The 10,321-nt window shown below is 36.5% G+C and overlaps 2 protein-coding genes across 2 annotated transcripts; one reads left to right on the top strand and one right to left on the bottom strand.

Moving 5' to 3' along the window:
- LOC18612650 (asparagine--tRNA ligase, cytoplasmic 2) lies at positions 585-5,391 on the top strand. Its single transcript, XM_007049555.2, has 8 exons — positions 585-1,180; positions 1,278-1,520; positions 1,622-2,200; positions 2,508-2,693; positions 2,799-2,863; positions 2,982-3,111; positions 3,225-3,283; positions 5,078-5,391. The coding sequence occupies exons 1-8, from the start codon at positions 767-769 to the stop codon at positions 5,259-5,261; spliced, it is 1,860 nt and encodes a 619-aa protein (XP_007049617.2). The 5' UTR covers positions 585-766; the 3' UTR covers positions 5,262-5,391.
- On the bottom strand, positions 5,387-6,438 carry LOC18612651 (cysteine-rich repeat secretory protein 55). The gene has a single exon (XM_018118891.1). The coding sequence runs from the start codon at positions 6,288-6,290 to the stop codon at positions 5,514-5,516; it is 777 nt and encodes a 258-aa protein (XP_017974380.1). The 5' UTR covers positions 6,291-6,438; the 3' UTR covers positions 5,387-5,513.

The following is a 10,321-nucleotide window of genomic DNA, read 5'->3' as shown; positions in this document are numbered from 1 at the left end:
ATTTAAAAATAAATAATCATAATAACATTTAAATTATAAATAAAATATTAGTATTTTATAATATTAATGATTAAATTATAAATAAAATATTAATATTTAAAAAATAAAAAAATAAAATAATCATATATAAAATAAAAGATATTTTTATTTTTAATTTTTAATTTTTTTCTTATTTCAAAATTATTATTACCAACCAAACACTACAATAAGTCATAATAATTATTTCTGTCCTATTTCATTCGTCATGTCAAATTATATAATACTTATTTTATTCTATTCTCACCTCATTATATTCCTACGTAATAGTTATTCTATTTCATTCTTACCTATTATGCGAATCAATTAAGATTTTAGCCCATAAAATATAAGTCTCCACAAAAAAAATAACTTTTATATGATTTGAATTCCCTTTCAAGTAACTTCGCATGTTTGCTCGTAGAACAGTTGAAGCTTGCAAATTCCCGCGAATACCCAACTATACAAGAAATACCTAACCTTGCCTCCAACTCTTTCTCTCCTCTTTCTGCCCTTCACTACTTTCATTCACACAGAGAAAAACATGTCAATGCAGGCAAACAATCCCTTTCCTTTCCTTCCCATTCTCTTCCTCCTGAAAGGAAAGCACCCTTTTTCTCCCTCTATATCATCACCAACGACCATGCCGTTGCCAATTATCATTGCAAACTCAGAAACCTTATTGACTCAAAATCCTCCTTTCGTTTCCTCCCTGTTTCAGCTCATTTTCCGTTTCTTTTCCTAACATAAAATGGAGTCTCAAGAACCAAAGATTACCAGCTCCCCTTTGATGCCATTGATGTACTCGAGCCGGGTGATGTTGAAAACCATATTGGAAGGTAGTGATAGCGAGATGGGGTTGATCGGTAAGACAATGGTGATTGGAGGGTGGGTGAAATCTTCCAAGGAGGTGAAAAAGGAGCCTGTCGCATCGCCACCGGCTGCAGCCGATGCTTTCCCCGCTGCGCCAGGGCCTAAAGATGTAAGCTGTGTGGAAATTATTCAATCTCGAATCCCGTTTTTCAGGACTATCATCAGGGTTTTGGGTGGTTCTGCTAGTTCCCCTGCTGTTAGAGAAAAGCTGCAGTCTTTGATTCCTAAACCACCTCCTTCTTCCATATTGTTTTTACAAATTAATGACGGCTCTTGTGTTTCAAGTCTTCAGGTACTCTCCAACCTTGAACTGTTTTTCCCGTTTTATGAAGTGATTACGCAGATTGCTTGATTATGCAAATTCGTAATTAGTATTAGAATATTTTCAGGTTGTGATAGATTCAGCCATAGTTCCAGTGTCTGCAGGCCAGATCCTACCAACTGGAACATGTATATTAGCGCAAGGTGTTCTGGAAAAACCATCAGCGCAGGGAAAACATAAAATTGAGCTTAAAGTAGAGAAAATTCTTCATGTTGGGACAGTAGAGCAGGATAAGTATCCTCTGTCAAGGAAAAGATTACCGCTTGATTCTTTAAGGGACTACTCTCATATTCGTCCTAGGACAACTACAGTAATCTCTGCAACCATTGCTATTTTTTGGACATTCTGTCAAGAAAAATACCTTAAAATTGAACCTAATGTACTCTTTAATTACTATGTTTTACATCGCAGGTGGCATCTGTTACACGAATTCGCAGCGCCCTAAATTTCGCAACCCAGACATTCTTCCAGAACCATGGCTTTTTAAATGTGCAAGTGCCAATTATCACAACTACAGACTCCGAAGGGTTCAGTGAAAAGTTTCAGGTTACAACTCTTCTAGAAAAAACAAGCAAGAAGGAGGAGCCAGTCCGTGCTGAAGATGTTAGCCTTGAAACTGTTAAGGCTGCTATAAAGGACAAAACTAGTATCGTCGAACAACTCAAGAGAAGCGACAGCAATAGAGAAGCACTCTTTTCTGCTCTTCAGGATCTGCGGAAAACAAATGAACTAGCACAACAGCTTGAAGCCAGAGAAAAATCCAAACCAGTAATTGCAGTGAAGCCTGATGTAGTGAACTTCAATGAAGATTTCTTTGGTCGCCAGAGTTATTTGACTGTTTCTGGTCACCTTCATCTGGAGAGCTATGCATGTGCCCTTGGTCATGTTTACTCATTTGGACCCAGATTTCGAGCTGATAAAACAGTGTCCCCAAAACATGTGGCTGAAATGTGTACTGTTGAGGTCGAAATGGCTTTTTCACACTTAGAGGTAAGACTTTGCCTCTTCTAGGCTCAAGCATATATGTAGTTTCATGGTCACATTAGATAGACATTTCAATTCCAGTATCATTATCATTAACTGCTGCACATCTTTCATGGGGAATGTTCAGTTTCCTCAGGACTCTGGAATGCTTCTCCTCCCTTTTTGTGATGTAAATTTGGTGGTTTTCATACTTCACATCTTTAGGAGTTAAATATATCTTGAAACAGAAAAAAAATAATACTTATTCAGTCTATCTGTGAATGAATTTTCCATATATTAAGATCTCATTGATATCTTTGATTGGAGTTTCCAGGACGCCATGAAATGTGCAGAGGACTATTTCAAATTTCTCTGCAGATGGACGTTGGATAACTGTTCAGAAGACATGAAGTTTGTCACAAAAAGAATTGACAAGAATGTTACCCATCGTCTTGAATATATGATATCTAGTTCTTATGAAAAGATCTCTTACAGAGAAGCAGTGGAAATTTTAAGAAAGGTAAACCCGGACAAAATGTACTTCCTATATATTAGCCCAGCCAACATATCAATCATATTTTTAGCAACTTCTATCTGACAAACTTTTTACATTCTTCAACAACAGGTCACAGATAAGGCATTTGAAACACAACTTCAGTGGGGCGTCCCTTTAACAGCAGAACATCTAAGGTATGTATATTGTGGCTGTTAACCTAGCAAAAAGAGTCAAATGCAAATATCCTAAAGAATAGGACGTCAAGACTTTTCCTATTAGTGGTTCTTACTCTATCCATTTACTCAATGGCAGCTATTTGGCTGATGATCACTTTCGGAAGCCTTTAATTATTTATGATTATCCCAAAGCAGTTAAGCCATTTTATGTACGCTTGAATGATGATGGAAAAACAGTTGCAGCATTTGAGATGGTTGTACCCAAGGTAAGTCTAAATTTTTCTTATTAGGCGAAGAACATCTTGAAACAAATATCTTCTGGCACCGAAGAAAGTTTGCTGGTTTTGAATGGTTATAAAACTAGGTAAATTTTATGCAGATTGGAACAGTGATTACAGGCAGCCAAAATGAAGAGCGCTTTGACATGCTAAATACAAGGTAATCCATCCTTGTACAACTGTCTCATTGCACCATTTTTGTAGTCCTTCTACAAGTGATTTTTAAATAAACGTTGGGAAATTCTGGTTTCAAATGAAATTGGCGTCAGTACAAAACACTAATTAGTTTGCATGATTATTAGCGATTAAAGTTATAAAAGCTACAATTATTGGTCAGTGCTCCAACTTGAGATTTTCCAGGAAGTCATGGTCATGAGAATTAGAGAAGTTATAGTGGCTGTTGATCTAATGCTCTGTTGTAATTGAATGCTCTATCATATATATGCTAATAACTTCATGAAGAATGGCGAAGATACATTTTTAGCTTTATTGCCTCTATGATAATTTTTTTTTTTTTTTGAAAGTTGTTGTTCATTTCAAAACAGAGGGTACCAAAGGTTCACCTCTGGAAGAAGTACCTACTTGATTAAAGTCTGTAACTCTCCTATTCGAGAGTAACAGACCTTAATCATCAACATAACCAGTCCCCACGGTTTGAAAACCAAGAGACCACCAACACACACATCCAACAGTACCCTTCCCTGAAATAACAACAGAGCCCTTCCTATACCTTTCCAAGAGCCAAACAAAAGCACATCCCGCCACCCTCTTAACATATTAGGTGAGCAGGGTCGAAATCTGTACACAACCTTCCAAGTCAACACCTCTCTAGCAACCTAACATAGCTATGGAAAAGCCACACGAAACTACCCTACCCCATAACTACCCAGATCCCCCAGATGGTTGCAACAGAAAGGAACCCGTGAGTCAAAAATATTCACAATCTGTGGTTGCCCTTCAAAAGAAAAGTCATCAACATCTTCTGTACATCTTAAATATCAGAGTCCATGACTCAGTCCCAATCACCAAAAGGCCGTAACATTCGCTGTCACCTTTAACTCTTTATGTCCAAAAGCAAGGATCAACACTCACAAAACCCCTATCAGAACGCAAGCACATAGACACAGATTTTCCTCAGCATTCAAACACACTCAAAGAAACTTTGAACCATCGCAGCAGTTCGCAAGACACACCGAACTCAGCCAAAAAACAAAACACACCAGAGGCCCACAACCTGCATTAATCATAGAAATTCAACAAGTCAACCTGACGCTGCACCCCTCCCTTAGCTAGACTGTCAGCAAGTTGATTAGTTTCTCTGTAGATGTGTTTGATATCCCATTTCTTTACCTCCTTCAATCTTTCAATGTGCAAAATCCACTTCCTAAGCCTACAGGGGGCTTCAGAAGGCTTGTTGGTCCATTTGACAGCATTTTTTGAGTCGCTTTCAATAATCAAAGAATGCGTGGCAGCCCATTTTGAACTTGCGAAAGTTAAAAAAGCCTCTCTAATTGCTCTGCTTCAGCTACACTAGCATCTTCTACACCTATAGCTTTTGAAAAAACAATTTTAGTGTTTCCTTCATCGTCTCTCATGATGCCCCCTATCCCTGCCTTCCCAGGGCAGCCTTGAGCTGCCCCATCTACATTATATTTCATTCCTCTATGATAATATGATAATTTTAGTTACTCTGGAAAATGCTTTGAGGGTTGAAAATTCCTTTTTCTGGAAAAGGATATATATTAAGTGACATAAAAGAACTAGTAGTTTTGGAGGCAATGTTGCTGTAAGTGAAAACATAAAGACCCGATTGCTGCCAATATCCCAGCTCTTCTGAATCTATGTTTCAATCCATTCTAATTTTAAATTATTCTTGTGGCTTAAGTATTCTCAATATTTCCTCATTGATGCAAAGACTATTTCTCATTGTCCGCTATGGATTTTCTGATTTCAGGATCAAGGAGTTTGACTTGTCAAGAGATCAGTATGAATGGTATGTAGATCTACGCAGGCATGGAACAGTCAAGCACTCTGGGTTCAGCCTAGGCTTCGACCAGATGGTTCTTCTTACCACTGGCCTCACTGATGTTAGAGATGCAATTCCTTTTCCCAAAAGTCATGGCAAAGCCAACAACTAAGGGGGCGTCTTGATAAAGTTAAAAAATTTAGAGATATCTACTTGTGTTTCAGATAAAGACAAACTTATGTAAACAGGTACACTAAATGCAACATATGAACACACGAGGAATATATGTTTATCTTATGGCTTGAAATCATTCTTGTTGATAATGCAAACGAGCAATTAATTATTAAATGAAAAGAAACTACCATACAGCTTGCAAATCCTTTGAACAAACTGATTTTCGCATATCGCACTAGGATTTCAAAATCTATGGATGAACTATCATCACTGTTTTGCCAAATGAGGTACCATTATCTGAATCAATTGGGAAGAAAAATGGATAAAGCTCATACCGGACATAACAACTACTGTATAGGACCCGGCATCCCTTCCTGTTGTCACAAAAGTTTGGGAAATTTCCAACAGCAATTGCCAGGCATTGAGCACAATCTATCTCAGATAGGTCCCTTGTGCACTGCACCAATGCGTAAAGGGTAACAAATGGTGACAATTTGGTCTTACCTTTCCCAAGCCCTTCGTTCTTTGGCATGACAGCTTCAGATCTAATTTTATTCGTCAGAGCTCCAAGCTCTTGGTTGAAACTTTCAGGATCTGTGACATTTTCAACATTATAGTAGAATATACCAAATGATGTGTCAACTTCTCCAATAAAATTCTCTTTGCTATACCGTAGAAAGCAATAATCGTACCAAATCCTTGCGTCAGATTGATTTGGACAGCGTTGGCGGATTTGCGTCGCTGCATCTTGTATGCAACTTGAACAGTCTTTACTGCTAACATCTCCTCTGCATTGAGCGAGACCATAGACTCTGTCAGGGCCTCTACCAGAGGAAGTAGCAATATAAGCAGTTAAGGAAGTTTTAGAGACCACTTCAGCTAACAAGCGATCAATGTTTTCAGATGTCGGGCTACTGATATTTATGAACGTGTCTTCATTGCAAAAATTCCCTAAAGGATCAGCCCTGCAACTGCTTAGAAACAGTGAAAGAAGAAGAATGTATAACAAATTCATGACGGCTTTCATTCAAGGTTGAAGCCTCCTCTGTGTTCAGGCTTTCTTATTAATAGTCCTGCGGATGGGAGATGATGTCGATGTGGGAATTCAAAGGCAGACATCCTTGACTTCCTGCATTTCTACCACCACAACAAGTGGAAAACATGGGTTTACCAAAATGGTTGTTTAAGAATGTCCATTGACGAAGCGGCATGGTAAAGCTATGATAACGACCACCCACTTAAATATCGATAAATAGAATCGCCGTCTGTTTCTCTGCAACCAAATAGTGAAGCTTCATGCGCTGATAATAATCTCCAGATGTGCTACACGATATAAAGGTAATGATTTTTTCCTAATGCAACTTGGACAATTGGAATCTAATCGTATTCCATTATGTGACAAAAGAAGATATTTTACGGCTTATGCAGCACAGTAGGCCTTTGTGCTTCCTTCTCGTGAACCTCTTTGCCATGAATATTCTCAGCGCTTATGATGAGACCATGTTATGGAAAATGATGCAGCGAATTAGAGTGAAAATAAAGACTATCACTCGATAGAGCTTTTAAAATTTGAAATTAAATTTTTAATGCAGAAATTTACATTCAAAATTTGAAAAAAAAAAATATTATTCAATAATTCAAAAAAATAAGTTGCCTAAAAACTAAATTTAAGGGTACTATTTATAATAGCCTAATCTTGTTTGATTTAAATTTGGACTACAAGTAAAGTAAATTCAAATGAGGAGATATTCTACCCTAGACTTCCTTGAAGTACAAAAAAAGTAAATTCCTAAGCCTATATTTACTTGTCGTCCAAGTAAAATAAAATTAAAAGAAATATCCCGAATACTAAATACTAAATAAGAAAAATATTAAATATTAAAATTACTTGTTAGACTATTAGACTATCTACGTCATTCCCTTCCATATCTGAATATAAGGATTCATCTGATTAATAAAATGAGTAAATATCCATTACATTAAATGTTTTGGAAATTTCTATTGTATCCGACAGATCCACAATATATGCATCGACATTGATCTTCTTCAAAATCTAGTATGATCCATATTTCTTAGGCTGCAACTTCCTATAAGTCCCCACTGGAAACCTTTTTTTTTGCACAAACACCATCACTTGATCTCCTACTTCAAAAACGTGCTTTCTGCGATGTTGGTCTGCAACTCTTTTGTACTTGGCATTAGCTTGCTCTAATTTCTGTTTCACCTCAGCTTGAACATATTGCAACTGATTAGCCATATTTTCATCAACTATACTAAATTCAAGAACTTTTGGTAACTTGATCAAGTTAAGAGCATGCCGTGGAAACTTTGTGTACACAATAGAAAATGGCGATTTTCTTGTGACATTATGAACAACATTATTATAAGCAAACTTTGCTTGTGCTAATGCAAAATCCCACTACTTTGGTCTATCTTCACAAATATTACAAACCAAATTGCCAAGAGTTCTATTTACTAATTCAGTTTAGCCATCAATTTGTGGATGAGCTGTGTTTTTGTAATTCAAGGATGAATCAAACATCTTCCATAAAGTCCTCCAAAAATGGTCAAGAAACTTGTTGTCCCGATCTGAAGTGATGGTTTTAGGCACACCATGCAAACGAACAACCTCCTTAAAAAATAACTTGGTAAAGGAGGCGACTTGGGAACCAGAAGAGGAAATACGAGCAGAATATCTATATTTATTTAAAGGTTAAATGTACCGTTAAGTGTCTTTATGTTGATGTAATTCAAGAACGAATTTGTTTTTAAGTGAGGGAGACTGTAACACCCCTCTCATTTAAAGAAAAGATAGGGGCCAGCATGTGAAGAGAAAAAGAGAAGGAAAAAGACAAAAGAAAAGAGAAAAAAAAGAAGAAAAGGGGGGGTCGACCAAAAAGGGATAAGGAATAAAGGAGAGAGAAGAAGAAAAGAAAAAAAAATAGTAAAAGATAAAGGATGAAACGGGAAAGAAATAAGGAATAGCTAGATATACGCAAGAACCAATAGCGAAGTAACATCCCTCTATTGTGAGGTGAGTGGGTGCTAAATTTCAAAACTTATATCCCTGTAAATATATTATATATATTACATTTGATGGTTGACGAAATTGTGGAAAGCATGAGCTAGTAGAAAGCCCTAGGTTGTTTGTGATTGCAATCAAGGATTTTAAATTCGGATTTTTTTATACTATACATAAGTATATATCTATAAGATTTTAATTACTGGGAAACAAACCTTTGATTGGCTTTTCACTTCAAAATCATACCTTGCAAGCTTGTGTAATGTTTAGGCCAATGGCCTTTGTATTGATTCATAGAATTTGATGATAAATTATCTATTTCACTTAGCATGCTGATTTGGTAAATATACCATGCTTTGAGATAAAATATGGACAACATTGATTTGTGATTATATTGTTTACAAACTATTATGTTTTACAAGTGCATTAAATTGCAATAATTTTCATTTGAACGTGATTGAGATATGCTGGGTAGGACCTGTTACCACACCAGGTCAAGTGTGGTCTTTGTGCACAAAGTAGTAATTGTCGATTATTGATATTTGATTTAAAAAGGGAGACCTGAAGCCCCGATTTATATTAGGTGGCGTGGTTAGTTCCCACGAGTAGGTAAAGGAGGACCTGAAGCCCCGATTTATATATGGTGGCATGGGTAGTTCCCACAAGTAGGTAAAAAGAGAGACCTGAAGCCCCGATTCATCTGGTGGCATTGACAGTTCTCACAAATAGTTGATGATGTTGAAAAAAGTAAGCCTAAGGGCTATACTAATCCTACCTGGGGATGATGCTCCATTGTGGATTTTTATTTCATTATGCATGGCATTAACACTTGAAAAGTTTTATTTAATGGCAAGTGAAATTTACATATTCATTGGTGATCAATTATTTTACCTTTTTATATTTGAGACTCTTCATTTTTCACTTGTCATTGAATTTAATGTTGACTAGATGTCGGAGTTGAAAGATTTTCTAGTACCTTAAATACAACCGTTTTCATATTTGTTTATTGGTGATTTATTTCTTTTAAGACTTGCAAGGTATAAAAACAAAATCTCTCAGTTTTATGGAATGTATTTTTTACGCTTACTCTTGGATTTATAAACATTCCACCTTTATGTTTGTTTTCCCTCCTCGCTTGCTCACGAGGTCGATGATGATCACTGAGTCTATGAGACTCACACCCCTCTTATCTTCCCTTTTTGTAGATAGGGATCAGCCTAGTGTGTAATCATCGGTGCGTACGGACCACTGCAGAGTAGGTAAAGACATCTCCTAACCCTCTCCGAGTCGCTCCGTTGTTTAGGGTTGTGTTAGGACGAAATTGCTAGATGTTGAAAAATATGGTTAACGCATAGACGTGATGTAAAGCCCGACCTTATAAAATACTATTCATGACATACATGTGATGATAGCATGATTGCATGCTAGGAGAGTCCCGAAAAATTTACAAAAGTCGGTATTGTACCTAGAGGTACAATAAAGTTTATTTAATCCTCGAACTAGATCAAATAGGAATTTTAAGGTGAGATTAAGAGTTTCACAGTTCATGGATGACTTAAAATGGTAATTTGGAGTTTGAGGATCAATTTGGAGTCAGATTGGAATTTTCACTAACTAGGGGTAAAATGGTCATTTGCCACCTGGGGACAAAATGAGAATTGTAGAAAAGAATTTTTTGGCCCCATTTGACTTATTGGAGTATAATTTGACTTATTGGAGTATGATTTGAGGTTTAGAAGTGAAAAAGTTTAATTTTGGTATAATTTGGAGTATAGGGGTAAAATGGTAATTTTGCCACCTCAGGGGCAAAATTGTAATTTTACACCACCAGGATATTTTTTCCAGCACATGGTCTTCCTTTGTCTTCATCTTTGACCCTTGACTAAACATGTGGTGGAGATAAAATGTTTAAATTTTTAAAATTTTAAAAATAGACCAATTTGAAAATGCCATGTGTCAAGCTTAGGATATTTAATTATTTAACTTAAAAATCAGCATAAATCAGCCATTTACTCTCCAAATATTCGGCCAAGCAA

The sequence above is a fragment of the Theobroma cacao genome, chromosome 1, assembly GCF_000208745.1.
Source record: "Theobroma cacao cultivar B97-61/B2 chromosome 1, Criollo_cocoa_genome_V2, whole genome shotgun sequence".
NCBI lineage: Eukaryota > Viridiplantae > Streptophyta > Magnoliopsida > Malvales > Malvaceae > Theobroma > Theobroma cacao.
The sequence above is the reverse complement of the archived record's forward strand: the minus strand, read 5'-3'. Positions and strand labels throughout refer to the sequence as shown.

Bases quoted from the DNA above. Each gene is read 5' to 3' on its own strand.
- LOC18612650 (XM_007049555.2), top strand. From the start codon at position 767: ATGGAGTCTCAAGAACCAAAGATTACCAGCTCCCCTTTGATGCCATTG. The intron at 3,112-3,224 runs GTAAGTCTAAAT...AATTTTATGCAG, and splicing joins TTGAGATGGTTGTACCCAAG to ATTGGAACAGTGATTACAGG. The intron at 3,284-5,077 runs GTAATCCATCCT...TTCTGATTTCAG, and splicing joins TTTGACATGCTAAATACAAG to GATCAAGGAGTTTGACTTGT.
- LOC18612651 (XM_018118891.1), bottom strand. From the start codon at position 6,290: ATGAAAGCCGTCATGAATTTGTTATACATTCTTCTTCTTTCACTGTTT.